The 20,660-nt window shown below is 39.3% G+C and overlaps 2 protein-coding genes across 4 annotated transcripts in view; one reads left to right on the top strand and one right to left on the bottom strand.

The window, feature by feature from the left end:
- Positions 1–1,951: 1,951 nt before the first annotated feature.
- Positions 1,952–6,387, top strand: arpc4 (actin related protein 2/3 complex, subunit 4). Its single transcript, XM_046075251.1, has 7 exons — positions 1,952–1,974; positions 2,128–2,251; positions 3,941–4,059; positions 4,181–4,292; positions 4,449–4,544; positions 5,442–5,612; positions 5,857–6,387. Exons 1-7 carry the CDS (start codon positions 1,967–1,969, stop codon positions 5,860–5,862), a joined length of 636 nt encoding a protein of 211 aa, XP_045931207.1. The 5' UTR covers positions 1,952–1,966; the 3' UTR covers positions 5,863–6,387.
- Positions 6,388–6,440: 53 nt separating this feature from the next.
- Positions 6,441–20,660, bottom strand: part of pfkfb4b (6-phosphofructo-2-kinase/fructose-2,6-biphosphatase 4b) — a 31,446-nt gene continuing 17,226 nt past the window's right edge. Inside the window, exons 1-14 of one of the 3 annotated variants that reach the window (XM_046075249.1) lie at positions 15,931–16,163; positions 14,663–14,779; positions 14,464–14,560; positions 12,485–12,551; positions 12,315–12,389; positions 12,181–12,237; positions 11,703–11,824; positions 11,413–11,620; positions 11,114–11,260; positions 10,914–11,018; positions 10,682–10,811; positions 10,409–10,471; positions 10,100–10,164; positions 6,441–7,501 (exon numbers count right to left, since the gene is read on the bottom strand). In XM_046075249.1, the coding sequence (XP_045931205.1) occupies positions 7,442–7,501; positions 10,100–10,164; positions 10,409–10,471; positions 10,682–10,811; positions 10,914–11,018; positions 11,114–11,260; positions 11,413–11,620; positions 11,703–11,824; positions 12,181–12,237; positions 12,315–12,389; positions 12,485–12,551; positions 14,464–14,560; positions 14,663–14,779; positions 15,931–16,042 (1,425 nt within the window). In that variant the 5' untranslated portion in view covers positions 16,043–16,163 and the 3' untranslated portion in view covers positions 6,441–7,441. Of the gene's footprint in view, positions 7,502–7,886; positions 10,165–10,408; positions 10,472–10,681; positions 10,812–10,913; positions 11,019–11,113; positions 11,261–11,412; positions 11,621–11,702; positions 11,825–12,180; positions 12,238–12,314; positions 12,390–12,484; positions 12,552–14,463; positions 14,561–14,662; positions 14,780–15,930; positions 16,166–20,660 lie in introns of those variants that run through there. The other 2 variants (XM_046075248.1, XM_046075250.1) reach the window with 2 other exon arrangements.

The raw sequence follows: 20,660 nt of genomic DNA, 5'->3' as shown, positions 1-20,660 counted from the left end.
TCAATGGTCCAACAATTGTGTGTCAGTTTTTGTTTGGTTAATTTATTGAAAGTATCCGGACACTGCCTCATGTGAACCATACACATTTGTATGGCTTCAAGTGTGACAAGAAATTAGTGGTACTACTGCAGTGTTTGGAAAAGGTGGTAAATGCTTCAACAGTGTTTCGTTTATTTTGGCTAATTAGACCTCGAATAAGGGGAGGGGGGGGGGCTTCCTACATAGTAATCACTCAATAGTTCACTCTGTAGTGAGTTGTAAATTTAAATTTCACACATACCCACAGCATAGTGCTGCCTACCTTTAATGTCAAAACAGGTCAAATGAACCAGAATAACTGCGAACTTGGGGTTTGCATGGCCTGCAAGAACAGGGCCATGTTCCCAATGCCTTTTACTTGTCATAGTAGGAAAAGCATTAGTGTTACTAATAACTTTAAGAAGTGGACATGACCGGGAGACAACATACACAATGCCAGGAGCCTGAAACTGAAGCAGCTAAGTGGAATTCAGCCATGGTTCATTTTATTATTTACACTTGTGTTGATCTTACTGTGAGAGATTTTCCCGTTTCAACGACCTGTAGACCTTTTTCACAGCAGACATTTTGGATTGTCAGCAGGAAAAGCATTGATAACATTAACAACTGAATTCCACAGAGGTGTGTTAGTTCTAGTAGGGCACTGAGTTTGTGAATGCTGGTGTACAGACACTGGATAGAACTGAGCCATCATCAATGTTACACCTGTGCGTTTCCTGCTAAATCAGTTCAGTGTGCAGATGCTAATATTTTCTGTTATTTTTTCTTTTTTATCTCTTTCCATTTTTGGTTAAAAAGCTTTTCTACATGCATACATTCTTCAGGTATGTTGTGGTGGACAATCCCTTTTAATTTTAGTTTTTTTCTAGTCATATTTTGTCGATAAAATATCAAACATCCTTAAAAAGTACATGTAATACGTCTGTAATTATTGCCAAAAACATTACAGGACCCGTGTCCCTATTTATAGTGATGTGCGATACCACTTAATTCCTATACAATCCAATACCAAGTAATACCCAGGCTGGTATTGCCGATACCAATTTTTTACATATTTTATTTCTAGTTTAATGTGACCTCCCTCTCTCGTTTCTGTATTTATTAGAGAAATAAGGTGTAGGCTGTAGCCTTACCAATTCAAAATAATAGCTGCATATAAGACATAAAACTACTGTCATTCTTTAATTATAATAAAAATATCCTGCCCAGAACTTGCCGCTTGATAACATCATCCTATTATTGTGACAGATGTGTCAGATGTTTAGCGAAGTTTGCGGTGTTGCGAAAGTATTTCACTGTCTTTGCACACACATCTCACAGAGCAACATTATTACCTTCACAGCTAAGATAGAGCCAGATGTGACTGTTTTTACAGTCAGCCAGAGTCAGCATTCATTCGCAGGAAATGTAAAATGCTGGAGCTGCTCACTTCAAAGAAGCTCCGTCACAGAGCCGTAGTGCAAGCATGACTTTGACAGGCGGAAGGAAAAGTAGTTCCTATCAAACGAAGTGACTATAATTAGACCATCCTGGTGATAGTAAGATACTTATAATAAAACACACACAGTTTAGATATGGATCCTTTTATATAAGTATCGATCCTAGAGCAGGAAACGTTGGTATCAGAAATATCGATACTTTAGGATCGATCCGCACATCACTCCCTAATGGTGTAGCTAACGTTACAGCCTTTTTACATACAGTCTATGGTTACAGCCCTGCAAAGAGCCACCCTTCCGCATGCTGTAAGAGTCAAAACAGAAATGACATGTGTGGCATGTTTACAACTGAGAAAAGTGATTCTGGTATACCACCACCATCGTTTAATTGGTCATTTTAGAAGATTAGCACAGAAACGGAAAAATAAAACAACCTGTTACACAAATAAGCAGGTTAACTGGTATGTTTGGTGTCCAATGAGTTTGTTATGCTGCGGTGAGGAAAAAGAAAGGAAATATTCTCCTTTTTTTATTCATTATAGTATTCAAACACAGTTTGATTAAGTTACCTGTAGATTAACAACATAATGCTAAATGGTGGTTTTGTAGCACTCGGCAATCTCTTTTATTTGTCATGTTGATACTGCAGAAAAAAGTGCAGTTGCCTTAGTTTTGCAGCAGAAGCAGCAGAGTTGAGTTGGTATGTTCACGGAAAAGCCCCGACAAGTGCAGCTACTTCCGCCTTTAGCCGCCTCTCATCACACAGAAAAATGGTAAGAGAACAAATGTGCTGATAAACCGACGCAGTTTAACGGTTACAAATATCAGAAATGGTCAATATAAAGTCATTACAGCTCCTCGACTAAGACTGCAACCGCGAAAACGTCGCAGCTCGGGTTTTCTCTTATTTAGGCTACCCAAGCAAGCTGTTAGCTAACAGGCTAACGCTAACTGGTCGGTTTCTCAGCTAACAACCGAGAGAATAGAATCCTGCTTCGTCATAAAGCATACAGACGGTGACCTCACATTCTATTATTATGACGTGTGAGGCCGGTTGTCGCTCTGAAGTAATACTTTGTACGTATTAAGTAACGTAGTAGGCGGACTAATGATGGACAGGAGAGGACGCATCTGGTGAACTAGGTTAGCTGGTACCAGCCCAGCTGATGTTGTGTTGCACCCTCTCGAGCTTCTTTGTACATCAGCGTAAAAAAAATAAATCGTTTTGTTAAAATAGCATTTCATTATGTGGAGAAACACTTATTTAAATTCTGGCAGTGTTTCCTGCCATTCTCAAAATCAACACCTGGTAAACTAATTAGCTGAACCTTTTGCTGGTACCAGCTGTTCAGATAATGATGTTGATAGATGATATCAACATAATCAATTGCATATTCTGTCAGCTTTGAAAAAATATTGCAGTTTGTTACACATTGGCGACAAATGCAGCATTACAAATAGTTGGCTTTGTGGCTCTAATGTGATACAGCCAAGTGCAAGAGTGGACAGTAACTTAGGCCACAAGTGTGATAATCACTTAAAATAAGATGGAGGTTATTTGTATCAATGTCTGCTACATTTTCTGTTCTTTGACATTAACCTTTTGCATATTCCAAATCGTGTAGTGTACACATAATAAGCGTGGGCTCCATTGTGCCAGGACACAGGATTTTTTTAGGCAACTGTATTTACTATATAATGAATTCAGATAATGGAGATGAATGCACTCAAACTGCGGAGGCTAAGCCACAACATGTCACACAGGGTTTAACTGCAGTGTATACATTTGACACATTAAGGCAGGCCATTACAACTTGAAAGGTCATTTGTGTAACGTGTAACTTTGGTATTTTTCAACCTAACTTCTCATGTTTTTGTGTCTATGTGACTAATTGAGACTACATTTTTTGAAATTGGTACCAGTATTGCATTTTAGTTTTTCTTGCTACTGACTGACTCGGATTGTTAATACAAGTGTCTGACAACATCGTGGAAATGATCCCCACAGAGAAAGACCTTTTTTAAACAGTTAGATCCTTTTTGTTTAACCAGAAACAATCAATCTCATTAAAGCCACCAGAAATAGTTATTCTACACCATTTGCCACTCCCGATAGTTTTTAGTCATGTAGTGTGCAAACCGCAACTCCCACGTTCCCAATTACAAAACAGAAAGTTGTGTAGTGTGAACAGTACAGTGTTCTGACGACTTTGAAAGTCATTTAGTGTGACTGCAGCTTAAGATGAAATGCTAGTGTGTCACAAAGGACAGAAACAACTAATATCCAATTCGGGGTTGAGACTCAGGCATGTCAGTAAACATACTGTTCACCGTTATTAGGAGAAGTGAAACCAGGGAAGACTGTGTATTTGAAACTTGTTGATCCACAGGATCTGTCACACGTCAGACATTCCTCTTGAGCAATGATTCTCATCTACTCTTTCCTTGCATTCCTCCCTCAGACGGCAACCTTGCGTCCATATCTCAATGCGGTTCGTGCTACTCTGCAGGCCGCCCTCTGCCTGGAGAGTTTCTCCTCGCAGGTGGTGGAGAGACACAACAAGCCAGAGGTGGAAGTACGGTGAGTCTGTAGCAGTGACTTTGAGTGTGAATTTGCAGCGATAAAATCTGAGTTTCACCTTCTAATGCCTGTGGACCGAGCGTGACAGAAAATGAATTGTGTACGTGTCTCCCACTTCTAGGAGCAGTAAAGAGCTGCTCCTCCAGCCTGTGATCATCAGCCGTAACGACAAGGAGAAAGTTCTGATCGAGGGATCCATCAACTCTGTCAGAGTCAGCATCGCTGTCAAGCAGGTCAGTCCAGCTGCTGCCCTGGTGCCACTGATTATGTGTTTAGATTCTGATACAAAACAGATGGTTGCTTAGTAAAAGTGAATAATGTGACTGATGTAAAGGTCAGAACTGTATCTGTAATCCAGACTGTTTCTTTTAAATGATCTGCTGCTGCAGGCAGATGAGATTGAGAAGATCCTATGCCATAAATTCATGCGTTTCATGATGATGAGAGCAGAGAACTTCTTCATCCTGAGGAGGAAACCAGTGGAGGTAAGTGAGCATTGAAAATGGGTCAGTCCCATTCATACACATACTTCTTCAGTTGTATGCTATGATTAAATTGCTCAAAACAAAAAAAAACCTGTTAAGCAGTGTATTGTTCTGTAAATGAGAATGTGGAACAAAAATTAAAATGATTTTGTAATATGAATGTAAACAACTGTTCAGCCATTAGACTCCACAATGCCACAGCACCCAGCACCTCCCATCTCCGCTGATAGAGACTCAACTATCAAGCACAAGTCTTTCTCTTTGCACTGATAGACACTGATTGAGGCTCTTATCCTACCAAGCACAACCCTTTTTTCACACATGCACAATTACCTCTAAAACTTTCCACATGTACACATGGAGACCATATTCTATTTAGATTGTAAATTGTATGTATATTTTATATATTGGCTTCTGATTGTTGCTTCTTCTTTTATTGTATTTTTTTTTCCTGGGCTACTGTGCCAATTTGATTTCTCCAATGGGGGATCAATAAAGGATCATCTTATCTTAACATTATAAAATACCGAAATTTAGTCTAGTTAATGTAGTCAGGTGCAAGGTAAAGATAGGCAGGAGTTATGTTTGGTAATGACCTGAATGACCATGAATGGTTAGAGCTCTGGAATGCACCTTAATGTTCCAGTTAGTGGAGACAGCTAAAACAAAACAGTGGGTTTTCCTTTGTTAGTGTGTTTGTTTTATGTTTTTTTTTTCTGTACTACAAATGACTTTTGCCACTATCTTTATATCCATTCATATAAAAATACTGGGAACCTTGATTTACATTTGTGTCAGTTATGACCGTTTAAAAGGTTACCATATTCAGCTCAAACTGATACGATATGTGACATCTGGATCATTAACATTCTTTTGTCACCTGTCTTCATTTCGCAGGGCTATGACATCAGTTTTCTCATCACCAACTTCCACACAGAGCAGATGTACAAACATAAACTGGTGGACTTTGTCATTCATTTCATGGAGGAAATTGACAAGGAGATCAGTGAAATGAAGCTGTCTGTCAACGCCAGAGCTCGTATTGTCGCTGAGGAGTTCCTCAAAAATGTAAGTTGTACTTTTTCTATAAACAGTGATGCAACCTTATTTGCAGAAGTGTATGTTTTTGCATTATTTTTTACATTAGGGTGTCTGAGTTTTGTATGGTAGGTCTTTGATTCAGTAATGTATCATGCTGTTATTTTAGTGCTAAAATGTCATTGATATTATAGTTGGTTTGGAGTTATATTATTATAGGGGGAAGTAATATAATTCTACTGTAGCTTAGACAGTTTTTGTTTTACTCTTGCAGTTCTGAGAGAGAGAATCCACAGGAATACATTCCTTGCAATTCTGGCTGTCACTGTGGAGTGTCCACATCACGGCAGAGAGGTGACAAAATACGATCAGCCAAGAGAAGTGGAGAAACATTAGAATGTGCAGTAAAGATGTGCAGGCCAATGAGGCTTTGCCCTTTCACCTTTAAAATGCCCCTTTGCTCAAAAATATTGATGTTTGTACATAATCAATACTTACTGCCTTTAGAACATAAGTCAGGGCAGGTCCTTAAAAAAGACATGTGTAATCAATATTTGTGAGCACAGGGTAATATGGAATTTTAAAATAATTTAAATGTTTGTTTTTTTAAAAATATATATAAATATATTATGTGCACAAATTTTTATTTAGCTGTTTTGTCATGACAGACATTAAACTATGAGGGCAATCAATTGGCACATCTTTCTTGTCACAAGTACACAGAGTAAACCCTATTGTAAATGGAAATAATTAAAATAAATATACTTGCTGGCAGTGAAGATAAATAAAAACATTATCCTTTGTATTTTAGTGATTTTTCTTATTCTGGTGTGGTGTTATGAAGCATAAAGCAGCAGCTTTACCCCAAACACTGAGGGTTTATTGAGACTTTGACAGCTGGAGACAAACAAGGCATTTGGTATTATATTTTCAGTACAGTTATATACCATATCAAATGTTTAATATTACAGAAATTGACATACCATATCGGACATGTTGATTTACACACAAAACTTACATCAAACAAACATGTGTACAGTTTGCACAGAACCTTAACACTCTCATTTGACCAATAAAATAATTTCCATCAATCAAACGGTGCCTTTCTAAGTGACACACAACTTAAGATTTGTCAGAGCATTTTGTCATATCTCTTTTTGGTTCTACTATATTGCTTACAGAGGAAGGGCCTCATCTCAAGATTTTGGATTACAGAACTTCTCAGATAAAAAGTGTCCAAAGAGAGTAAGGATTTGATTATCAGCTCAGAAAAGATTTATTTTAATCTTTGTTTACTCAGATACACAGAGCAGTGGCTACCTTTTTAAATATGATTCAGCAACTAGTAAAGAAAGCCTGTTTTAAAAAAAAAAAAAAGTGTTTTGAAAGGTTTCAATCAGCAACTTCACTGAAATAGTTAGTCTCCTCACATTTTTGGGGTTCAAGATGCAATACAATAAAAACATCTTCAGAAACACTGGAATCATAATGGCAGTATACACAATACATACTGTAATATACAGATGATATTAAATATAGTCATTGAAATAGATGCTGATAGAGGAATATGTTTGTTGAAACAGTAACAGTAATTTCACATATCAAAAATATTGGCATTTTCCTCACTGGGAGTCAGGTTACAGTAACAGTACAGTATAGTTCACAACAGAACAGACATAAAAATGGATTACATTTAGTGAAAGTGCTTTACAGTTGGAGTCTGGGAAAGTACTCATTTCTCCGTATCAGTGAAGAAGCTGCCATTGTGGGCAGATGACCAGCACCGTTCCCATAATGCTGTTCACAGGTCCCAACAGAAAGTCGGACGAGGTCTCAGTTGGAACAGGAAGTGCAGCAGATCAGAAGTGAGCTGGGACTGTTTGTAGGGCGTCGTCTGTGGTGCGCCGCACATTCACATTCTGAAACAGTAATGAGAGGAAAGGAATGAGTTATAATCCTACGTTACATATCTGACGTTTACAAATCGACTGTTCATTGTTCATTTAATAACCGCTTGATTATGGTATCATGATTGACAGTAAAATGACTCTTGATACATTTTAGTCAGAGCAGAATTCATGCTTTCATATATATATATGCTTGTGGGTGCCGTACGTTTAAAATACGTTTTCAGTGATAATAGACGTAAGCATTTTACTTAAGATAAAGATTCATACATTACTTACTGCTTTACTAAGGCAAATCATTCAATTACCTAATCAAGCCGCCACTGATATGCGTGATAACTAATCAAATAGCTGATCACTGATGTTTTCACCCAAAAAAAAGTAACAGGAGAAAGAGTGAGGTTTCTTTTCAACTTAGATTTTATATTTACAATAAACCTTGGCAAACAAATATGAAAAAAGTCACATTTGATAAAACAATTCAAGCATGTGTGATATCCATTACCCAGGTTAAAACTATTAGAGAGGATTTTATAGTAAATGGTGCACATCTTGATTGGAGTGGAGAGGTCTACTGATTTTTACTGACATTTTGGTGGGCATTGCAGATTAACCCTTTACATTTAAACAGTAAACAAGTGATGACATAGAGACAAAGTTTATTTTAAAACAAAGATATTACTGGGATGAAACGTATATTTTTCGTCAATTCATATGCAACAAAAAGGCTACATGAACTGGTATACATAGAAGTATGAAAAAAAAACAAACAGCTAGCTTATATAACTTGTAAATGGCTTCATGTTAATACAAACCATAATCAGGGTTAACATTCATTAGTTAAAAAATGCCCAATGTTATATTACATGATATTTAAAGACAGATTTAAAAACAATATTAATGTAATCTCATTCATTCACTGTTGTATTTATTCACACACTCACGTTTGTACTTCTATACTTGTGAGGAACCTTAGTGCATTTCCTAGTCTGTTTCCCTAAACTGAATTTAAACCTAATTCTAACCATAACTCTGAAATGTAGTCAAACAGCCCTTTGAAGGTCCATTATTTTCACTCCAACCCATGCCATTCCCAATTAAAATATAATAATCGAACAAAAATAGATTTTATTCATATTAGAACTGCATTTTTATATAAAAAAAAACTGAGCTATGATTCCCGTCCCGCCTGCTCCCGTTGACTTGTCCTGTCCCGTCCCAGTCCTGTGATGAATAATGAAATTGACTCCCATCCAGCAGGAATCCCACAAAAATTGCCCTTCTCTGCTCCCAAGGTCTAAAAATCAAATTGTTCCTCACAAATATAGACACACACAGCTAAGTGCTTTGTCTTGAAACTTGATTCCAGTTATGTACTTATGAAGATGTTAAAAGAAGAGAGAAAAATACCATGGCCCTAAAAGCTCATCATGCTGTAACTTAACTAAACATGCATTAAAAAAAAACAAGCAAATGGAGAAAACATTTTTACATATGACAACATGTGCAACATTTACAAAAAATTTAAAACAAAACAATGCTGCAAAGTGACGCAATCAAAAACAGAAGTTTCCAGGTGACGTAGTTTTTGGCTCAATAAATTAAATGAAGTTTATACCATGCATTTTTTCCTTTCCTTTAAACGTTCTGATTGCATGATTCAGATATTATTTCAAATATTTGCTGTTGACCTACGTTAACCTTTTGCTCCTTACTAGCCTACCAATAAAATTTTTAATCATGCAATCTGAATGTTTAAACATTCCATTTACTCATTTAACTGACGCTTTTATCCAAAGTGATATGACAAAGTGATATCAGCACGCCTCCTGGAGCAACTAGGGTTAAAGTGTCTGGCTCAGGGACACATTGGTAGATGTGTCGTAGTGGGAATTTAATCCAGGTCTCTCACACCATGTGTTTTATCCACTGTGTCATCGCTACCCCAAAAACAAATGCAATGTACATTAATTTGCTTAATAGAAATAAACTAAACTGTTGTGTTCAGTGTTTCTGAATTTGGTTGTTTTCTGTATTTGCAGCGCGTTTCCTCACTTCACAGCTTTATTAAAAAAAAAATCTAAATGTGTTGTCAAATGGATGTTTTCGCCAGTTGCCTGTGTTTTAAGTTGCAGTGCTCTCAGGGCCGACATAGGAGAAGACCTGAGAGAAAAAGAAAAGACCCAGCATGATAAGTAAAAAATTAGAATTGATTGCTAATAGGATGGAGGTAGGAGTGTCAATTCTAAGTGATGTCACAGTCGTCTTGGTTGCCGTCAGGGATCGCCGGCGGACGGACACTGAACACAGCTTCCTCTGCCATGTGTAAAAGAAGAGAGGGGCTGCTCAGTACTGACTGTGAGGCCTGCTTCAGTAGGGAGATGCAGACTAATTACCATGGAAGACATACAATGTACCTCTCCAGAGACAATCAAAAGAAAGTCCCACACAGATTTGACAGTGTTTACTGAGAGACATCCTCCCGATTGAGACCCTGGTCACAGGTGAGTTGGATGGAGTACGCAGTGAGGTGAATCACCCTCGCAGTGGATTCAAGTTGTCTACGTCGCCTGCTGAGAGACATTTCTGTGTGCTGCTTGGGATACCTACCTCTGGTCTGTCTCTGTGTGTGTTCACAGAATCCACGCCTAATGGGACAGACTCCACTTTACATCCTGAGCACAGAGCAAACAAAACAGGAATCATTTATAACAAGTTAACAAGTGGAGAGAACTTGCCAAGTTATCTTCAGTCATAATATCTGTATGCTATTTTAAAACAAAACACAAGTTATCTTTTTATGTTTCAGACTAAATAATACAAAAGAGCATGGATGCTTTCTTGAGTAGCTTAATGTGAAAGAATAATACTAGTCAATATTATATGGTCATTATAAGCCAAGAAAATGACAGAACTCACCATAAGCCATGGGGGTCAACTTCAACACAGCGTGTAAAGGGCACTTAAGATAAGGCAGCTCATCTGTGGAGGCAGAGATGGAAAGTTATAAAACATGTTATGAGTTTTAGGGTCAAAGACGCACAGCATATTTTCATTCATGGTTGCAAATGAAGTACAATACTTTAATATGTTGCAATTTAGCCAAAGAAAAGAAATAAAAAAATTAGTCTGATGTATATCATATCAGCAATGCTTTTTTAGTCTATAATGCCTCCTGTAAGTCCTTCATACCTGCAGTCTTGTCCAGGAAATATGCAAGAAGACAACGCATGACGGCCTGGTGACAAACGACCAGAACATTCTCCTGTCTCTCCAGCTCCATCATCACAGGCTCCAGCCGCTGCACCAGGTCTTCATAGGACTGACGGAGAATCACAGACCCGTCAAAAACACGCACTTGTCGGGACACAAAAATCTGTTCACCTCTAAAAAGTAATAATAATGAGACATTTGGAAGAGTCACCTCTCCTTTAGGATAGCGGTAGCGGTACTTGTCTTGGTCTCTCAGTGCAAACTCCTGAGGGTAATGCTCCTGGATCTCCTCATACATCATCTCCTCACACACACCCTTTGTAAAGGGTAGAAGGTGTGTTTAGCTTGAGTATACAGAAGATGCTTTAAAGGCTGTTGTATTTATTTTGATGAATACAAGAGTCGACATACAGCATCTATTTCGTTGAGAGACTTCCACTGTTCGTATGGCACTCCCAGGCACTCCGCTGTCTGGATCGTTCTCTTCATCTGGCTGGTCCACACTTTGAGGTCTTTGATGTTCTGGCCCTGGATGAATTTCCTCAGACTTTTGGCAAACTAGAAGGTAAGACACCATTGTAAAAAAAATGTTTTTAAAAAGATACTCCATCCAGTGATTTCTCTTCAAAAACCATACTGGCACATCTTTAACACACACACACACACACACACACACACACACACACACACACACACACACACACACACACCTCTTTTCCTCTGGCAGACAAGCCAGAGTCTCCTCCGATCCGCCCCTTGATGTTGAGGTCGCTCTCGCCATGGCGACACAGGTAGATGGAGCGTGGTGTTATGTGGATGTTCATCAAGTAGTAGACGATTCGGCTTTGGATGTGGTCGAGGACGCGGTTCACCATGTAACGACGGCCCACGTCCATGATCTTTATGTAGGACAGATCCCTGGAGCAAGAGAGTCAAGTCAACCATCTGCGATATAATGAGGTGGTAGTTTATTCTGATCCAAATTTTTGTGTATCCTCACCTGTCCAGTACCTCGTCCAGAGGCTGGTAGGAGGACTCGTAACACTTTATCCTCTCCATGAAGTCCTCAATGGCCTCCTCTGTGTTGCAGTGAATGTAGTCTGGGCTGTCCAACTTAACTTGCTGCAGAGAGAGGAAACAGAGAGGATGTGAGCAGAGGAGAGAGGAAGTTAGCTATCTGATGCTGCTTTGGGCCTTTCTCACACTGAGTTTGTTTGTTTAAATCTGAACTGGAGTCCAAAGTCTTCTTGGTCTACATCTTGATTCTGACAGAGCCTTCTTGGCACCAAATTTTAAGGTCATCTGTTCTTGGATTTAGTCTATAATGTCACATGCTCACATTTTTGGAATCATATGTCAGGAAGAATGAATGTCATATTTTTTCAAGGACCATTATGACAACCATTTTTCAAAATAAGACAGTACATTTTTTATTGTAATTATTTCTATTGGACAGAATGACAATAGGCAAAGCTTACCACAATATTTTGTGCAATGACATCAGGGTCCTCACACACAGACTCCACAAAGAATACCTGGATTGATAAGACAACACAGTAAACTCGGAGGTCATGAAGTCAAGGTGACTGATTGGATTGGAAGGACCACATACCCTGAACCCATTCTGCTCGGCGAACTTCACAATGGTCCCTCTTCTTTCTCTTGTTGTGTTTGTGGCATCAAAGACCTGAAACAGCAGGAAAAACACTCTGAATGCAGCTCCGGTATATATGTATTGATACGATCATTTGCCAGAACTTAGGGACAGCATCGAGGACTCACCGCAACCTGTCCTCCTTCGACACTCAGGTACTGCCGAACATCATTAAGTGCTGCCATCGCACACTGACTGTGGAAAGACGGTGGACATAGATTCAGTGTACCGCAAAGAGTTGTCACGCAGCATTTGTTCACCAACAACTGCTGAATTTTTCTTATGGCAGACACATTTAAAAAAAACTTTCAGGATATCTTACTTACTCAAACTTACAACTTAACTCTTACAGCATTCAAGACAACGAACGACATTCTGACTGGTCATCCGCCAAAAGATAACTCTCATCTTATCATGGAAAACCAAGTGTGTAGCATGATCTGAACATGATCTGAACATGCGCTGACGTCACCTAAACTAAAGAGCATCTGGTTTCACTGAACATGATGTCTCTGCAGCCCCCTGTGAAGGCCTTGTCTGCACATTCCAAGAGCAGAACCAAAGATAAACAAAGGTGCCTTTTCTTTCAATCCTAAAAACATAATTGTTCTTAATCTGTTGTCACCTGATCTAAAGATGAACCTCCTGCTGCAATAGCACAGCCTCACACATTTCATTCAGCTTATGCTCCAGTGAATTTATTATCATGTAGCACCAAGACTATAGATAAAACTTTATTAATCCACCGTAGGGGAAATTTCAGTCGACATAACAGCACAAAGGAATATAAAAGAACAGATGCAGTATTGTAGAAGTATTAACACACCATTTATACTATAGTATAGGATACAGTACCGATACAAGTCAAGGTGATCAATCATGAGCCAAAAGTCTGCAGGTTTTTACTCCAACGGATCACCTCCGTAGCTGATTTCACACACAAGCTCCTCCTTTCTACTTGAAGGAGTTGTTATCAGTGGTTAGCTGTAGGGGGAGGGGGAGGGGGGGGGGGGCATGGGGTGTGGCTGCCCCGAGGCCACCGTTCTCTCCAGTTACAAAAGGGGCCCACCTTGGACCCAATCTGCCTGACTGAACATGCATTTTTGTTGTTTAGTTGAATAAAGTTTGTTTGTGTGTCTTAACTGCAGCAAAAAAGACGGACTCAGACCGTGTCTATGTCTGCTGAGACAAGGCCTCACCACTGCCAAGAGGTTCTCGACTCATGCAGCAAACAGCGCCAGCGTGGACAGCGTGGCCTATTTGTGTTGTTGTTTATTCCACCCCTTTAGTACCCCGTATAGGTCCCCTGCCACTCTAAGTTTTGCCTTCACATCTCAACTGTTCAGTTCAGTTAATACAAACCCCGGTGTGATTTCCAAGTTCATGTGTTTCGTTTGGGCTGAAAGCTATTAATAAGACTCTGCTGCATTTCACTTGTGACGTGAATGCAAACGAACCAACCACAGGATTAGCAGATATGTGATTTTAGCATTATTTCAAAAGCTAAAGTATTAATAAATCCATCTGCTGATTGTGAAATCTGTTCAGGAAGCGCTCTTATAATTGATCTGTCATGTATATATTTATGCAAATAATATGTTAACCACATATGCATGTCAGTGTGTGTGCATTTTCAAAGGCGATCCCACAGTAATAAGCCCTGAATCATTGCTGTACAAGACACCTCCTCTTCGTTCTGTCTATAAATCATTATTCATAACATGCGGTAATAATGTTATTTCTTCATGAGCTCTTTGTGACACCAAAGATGATAAATATACACATCAGAGGCTTTAAAGTGCTGCATGACTGTCAAAGTCACTAGAGTTTGATTTACCCACGTGGGTCCTGATGATGAAGACTGACTATCGCCAAACTGTCAACGAGTTACCTGTCAGTCTGTTTAACTTCATATCTACTCCTCTTCAAAAAAAAAAAAAAAAAAAAAAAAAAAAAGAAAAAAAAAAAGGCCACTAGAGGTCCTCCTCGTTGCCTCTGCAATTGGCCTTCAGCTCTGCGCCTGGTAGTCGGAGTCTTTGGGTGGAATCGTGGTTGGCTGGCCCTGCATGATATAGGCTGACAGGTAGTAAAGTCAGTGAACACCTACCGTCTGATTTTTAAGCCCTCTTCATTGTCTGGACGGAAGAACTCAAAGGACTTGTAGATCTTCAGACACTCTCTCCGGTACTGGCCAACATTGAACTCTGTTACAGATAAAAAAGATGGGAGTATAGCTGGTTTCTACTGTAAAATATTACTATGTTAATATATGTGTGTATGTGTTACAGGTGTACAGTAGCTGCTACCTTTGGTTGGCACACCTATCCAGTTTAAGTAGCGCGTAAGCTTCTTTGAAATGTAAGTCTTCCCTCGGGCTGGAAGTCCTACAGTCACAATAAGGGTCGGGCAGTTTGTCATACATACTGTGAGAGAGAAAAAAGAAACGCATACTTTTAATGGATTGAACTCACATTTCATTTGCTGAACATGGCTTGTCAGTATTGTTCCATTCAGCAAGAGTTTAAATCTAGGGTAGGTAAAGTTGAAAGTATCCAACCGAAAAAACAATCCCTCCCATCAGACCTCCCTCCAAAGCCACTCCCCCAAAACACATTTTCATTCCTACCCCAGCTTTAACTGGTCTTGAAGGTTACTCGTAATTACACTAAGCAGTGAGAACAATTACTGGAAAGATTTCAACTCACTCTGTGTGACAATGACTCCCATTACTACAGAAAGCGCCAGAGAGAGGAGATATTACAACTGAAATAGTGAACTGACTTCACAAACAAGCCACATTCTTCAAGATCATCATTCAAGAATACTCTAGTTGAAAAAAATAATAGCTCAAAGTACCAAACTCCAGCCTGTACACTCTTAATGTTTACTGGAGACGCTCCTTCATATTACAGACAACACAAGGGGTTTTGGGTTGATGTCTAAGAGACTCATAGTGAGAATGGTAAAGTAGGCACTAAATGATTAGAGATAAAGTTGAAGAAGGTTAAGTGTTTTGCTAGATGCAGTACTGGACTGGCTGCATCCTGTTTTAAAAGAAAAAAAAAAGGTCTATGGTTTGACTCAGCAAAAACAAGCTGACCTGCAGAGACAGCAAGCCAGACTGAGAGCATGAAAACACAGCTGCTCACTCTCACATCCAGACTGAAGGGCTAACACCATCAGACATATTGGCTTTTAGTGGCGGTCCACGGTAAATTGATGCATTTGAGTCATGCGTGTGTCACACGGCCAAATCAATTTAGGCAAGCATACAATTACTCCTCTAAGCGTGTTTCAGATGTACCTCCATGCATGGGACATTTAGGGGGAAATGAGCCACATAAGCTGAGGATGATGCAACACTGGAAAGCACGAAAGGGCAAAAATATTCAGCACTTTATTAGTGCGCAACATCGAAAACAACCGCGCTTAATGCGCTAGATTGGGCTGAAGGAAACACGCCTGAGATCAAATATGATGGAATAAACACCCAAAACAAAGGCTATTAGCAGATACCCCCTCATCACCTCCAAGTCACATCCTTTGCGGCACTTGCCGGCCGGCTGCATCTTACCCCGTCTCTGAGCTATGTGCCCGTTTCTGCACGGCATCCATATCTTCCTGAGCGGGTTCTGGGTGAGCTCCCGCGGGGAGGTCTCCAACATGAACTCTTCGTTGTCCAACATCCTGGGTGCTGGATCATTGACGTTTCCCTCCTAGTGAAACACTGAGGCGGTGGGCTCTAGCTCTGGCAGTCTGGTTCAGCAGGCTGCAGGAGGGGTTGCATGTCACGCATCAGCCGAGAAACAGCGCTCTCTCATTACCGTAACGACTGGAGACTGAGCGCAACAGAGATGAGCAAAACAAGGAGCCAGGTACAGGATGTAACTTTACGCAACCAGCATTTCAGCCGTGTTTATTTCACCTCAGTCAGTTGACTCGATTAGTATTTTAAATGACTTAATAAGCCAAGTTACAATGTTATCCCAGAATTATAACATGTTTCCGATTTCACCTCAACACCTCAGAGCAACTTTAATCCTTAAAATCAAAAACAGAAACACATAATTTATTCAGTAGAAAAATAGCGGATACCTTTCTTCTGACAGCATTATATAAACAAATGCGGTCTACTATTATTCACAGAAACAAACGTTTTGCTGTTGTTCTCTTCTTAGTGCACATGCTTTACATTTTACTGAACAGTCTGGTGTAAATGCAGCAGAAAAACAATTCCTTGAATCCCTTTCGCAAAGTTTTTATAAGCAGAAATCCAAACTCTCCTTTCTAGGAAAACACCTTTTTAAAAGTTACCGTAAGGACATATAGAGTGCGGAAGAAGAAATGGGGCGAGTGAGCAAATGTAGGAAGAAAAACAAGTGTTCAGCTGTTCACATGCAGCACACATGGGCAGTGAATGCAGCTGAGAAGTGAACCAATCAGAAAACAGACGAGAGGATCAGCAGCCAATAGGAGAGGGCTGCCCGGGGATAAGGAAGGCGTGCTGACTGCTGGGAGTGCAGAAAAACATCACGAAAAATATTGTAGCCTCATGAATTACACGACCCAGTCACGGGCCCCACTAAGCCCAGATCAGATCACACTGTGTTCTAGTGGCACTACACACACACACACACACACACACACACACACACACACACCAGGATATCCTGTATATGGCAATGTATATTGTGATGGAAGGATGTCAATCAGCTGTTACACTTGGGAAAAAAATAAATGTCAGCCATACAAGAAAACAGTTAAATTACAATATGCAACTAAAGATTATTTTCATCATCAATTAATCTGTGTATCATTTTTCTGATTATTGATTAATTGGTTGGTCTTTACAGTGAAGAAAATGTTTTGAGCTGGAAAGATTAGATAACTAACCAACCAATCAACAGAAAATTAATCGACATTAATTGATTTAAAAAGAAGATACATGCTGGTTTCTGCTTTTCTCTAATATTATTGTACATTGAATATCTTTGGGAGCTGGACTGTTTGTTGGACAAAACAAGCAATTTCAAGATGTCACCTTGATCGACTGGTATGGATTTTTCAATGGCTGGTGCCGATATTTAGAGAGCAGGGCAGCCAATGGCTGATACATAATGCTGATATAAAAATGACATCTTTAAATTGCTTGTTTTGTCTGACCAACACCCCAAAGATATTCAGTTTGTTTATATAAAAGAACACAGAAAAGCAGCAGATCATCACAAGGAGAGGCTTGAATCAGCAAATGTTGGGTATTTTTGCTTGATAAATGACTTAAACAATCTATTATGAAAAGTGTTTTTCTGAACCTGTGTCCTCTTCCATTCAGGTACAGCAAAACTGCTTTAGTTTAAAAACATTTTCGTCTTTTTATAGAATATCTGCAAATTACATTTGTACAACCAAAACACTAGATGGGAGACTTTTGAGGAAATGCTGACTTCGGCAAAGTCCTGCAGGAGACAAGCAAAAAGGAGTTGAAATGTGAAAACACTCATCAGCAACTATCGATAGAGAGCTGGTTCAAGTTTCAGTAATGACCGACTTGTATTGAGCCCGTTTTTGTCCCTGATGAGACTGTGGTGTCAAAGTTGTAACACCAGGTGGCGCTGTGTACACACTTTAAAAAGGTCACAAGCTTGAAATCCAGTGAGGCAGACAAAGCCTTTGTGCCACAAACTCATAAGGCAAATTTCTCCCACATGCAGTATGTACAATGACAAAGACAGAATTATTGAGATCTTTTTCTTAAGTAAGTACTAATACCGCACTGAAAATACTCCACTACAAGTGATGCATTCAAAACCTTACTAAAGTAAATGTAAGTATTATCATCTAAAAAAAAATTTTTTTTTTTAAATTGTTGACACCACTGTTTATTATTATGGGAGCTTTCCTCCTCCTGACATGTTGTGTGATTCCTTGTGCTAGATCTATGATTGCTACAGCAATTAAATCATCTATGGACCAGTATATGCAACTACCAACAGGAACTGACTGATTCAATAGAGTGAGTCCCACCATTTGGTGGTGGAGAAAGTGAATGCGTGGAGAATTCTGAATAATTTCTATTTTTCAAAACCATCTTTGCATTTCTTATTCATAGGTCTGAGTTAATTTTCACTTTAAAGGGCCATATTCTTCACATTTTGAATTATAAATAATTATAATAATCTAATTTGATTCCTGCATGGCTGTTTTCTTACATAATTTTATCTTATTACTTTTTCCCTTATTGTCCATTTCTTATATTCTTACTTAATCAAAAAAAGTTGTAACACCAGGTGGCACTGTGTACTCACTTTAAAAAGGTCACAAGCCTTTCTGCCACAAACTCTTCCCAAGTGCACTAGACGATGACAAAAACAGAAGTATTCAGATCCTTTACTTAAGTAAAAGTACTAATACCGCACTGAAATTACTCCACTACAAGTGATGCATTCAAAACCTTAATCAAGTAAAAAAGTATGTAAGTATTATCATCTAAATTTACTTAAAGTATCAAAAGTACACATGCAGAAAAATGGTCCCCGTCACTGTTTTGCTATTATATACACAGGTGCTGGTCATATAATTAGAATATCATCAAAAAGTTGATTTATTTCATTAATTCCATTCAAAAAGTGAAACATGTATAATGTATACATTCATTCCACACAGACTGATATATTTCAAGTGTTCATTCCTTTTAATTTTGATGATTATAACTGACAACTAATGAAAACCCCAAAATCAGTATCTCAGAAAATTAGAATATTGTGAAAAGGTGCAATATTGAAGACACCAGGTGCCACACTGTAATCAGCTAATTAACTCAAAACACCTGCAAAGGCCTTTAAATGGTCTCTCAGTCTAGTTCTGTAGGCTACACAATCATGGGGAAGACTGCTGACTTGACAGCTGTCCAAGCACATTAATAGAGAGGCGATGGGAAGGAAAAGATGTGGTAGAAAAAAAGTGTACCAGCAATAGGGATAACCGCACCCTGGAGAGGATTGTGAAACAAAACCCATTCAAAAATGTGGGGGAGATTCACAAAGAGTGGACTGCAGCTGGAATCAGTGCTTCAAGAACCACCACGCACAGAAGTATGCAAGACATGGGTTTCAGCGTCAGAAGCGTCTCGCATGGGCTAAAGACAAAAAGGACTGGACTGCTGCTGAGTGGTCCAAAGTTATGTTCTCTGATGAAAGTAAATTTTGCATTTCCTTTGGAAATCAAGGAGTCTGGAGGAAGAGAGGAGAGACACAGAATCCACGTTGCTTGAAGTCCACTGTAAAGTTTCCACAGACAGTGATGGTTTGGGGTGCCATATCATCTGCTGGTGTGGGTCCACTGGTGTTTTCTGAGGTCCAAGGTCAACGCAGCCGTCTACCAGGAAGTTTTAGAGCACTTCATGCTTCCTGCTGCTGACCAACTTTATGGAGATGCAGATTCCATTTTCCAACAGGACTTGGCACCTGCACACAGTACCAAAGCTACCAGTACCTGGTTTAAGGACCATGGTATCCCTGTTCTTAATTGGCCAGCAAACTGGCCTGACCTTAACCCTATAGATACGCCAGACCAAACAATGCAGAAGAGCTGAAGGCCACTATCAGAGCAACCTGGGCTCTCAGAACACTTGAGCAGTGCCACAGACTGATCGACTCCATGCCACACCGCATTGCTGCTGTAATTCAGGCAAAAGGAGCCCCAACTAAGTATTGAGTGCTGTACATGCTTTTCATGTTCATACTTTTCAGTTCGCCAACATTTGTAAAAATCCTTTTTTTTTTTTTTTTTTTTTTTAATTGGTCTTAAGTAATATTCTAATTTTCAGAGATACTGAATTTGGGATTTTCATTAGTTGTCAGTTTTAATCATCACAATTAAATGAAATAAAAAGGAGTCTGTGTGTAATGAATGAATATAATATCCATGTTTCACTTTTTGAATGGAATTACTGAAATAAATCAACTTTTTGATGATATTCTAATTATATGACATATACTGTAGTGAACAACGGTGTGGATTTGTGCATTTTATATTGAATAAATTCGGAGCTACTCTAAATTCCTTTCTCCTCCCCAGAGAAGAAGGGGAGGGGTCAAAGTTGCTTTCTCTAAGTGCTAGCCCGACCATAAAACTGGCACCTTTTTGATTCCGAAGCTGATAACGCGGGGCCTGACTGTTAAACTGACAAAGGGACACAAACCAGCCATTGGCATCTCCCTGAACAGCCTATCAAAACTGGCCCCCCCCACACACGTTTCCGTGGCAACTGACCTTATTCTTTGTTTTATTACCACATCAAAAAGG

The sequence above is a fragment of the Micropterus dolomieu genome, linkage group LG18 (genome assembly GCF_021292245.1).
Source record: "Micropterus dolomieu isolate WLL.071019.BEF.003 ecotype Adirondacks linkage group LG18, ASM2129224v1, whole genome shotgun sequence".
Lineage (NCBI taxonomy): Eukaryota > Metazoa > Chordata > Actinopteri > Centrarchiformes > Centrarchidae > Micropterus > Micropterus dolomieu.
This window is presented reverse-complemented; position numbering and strand designations above follow the sequence as displayed.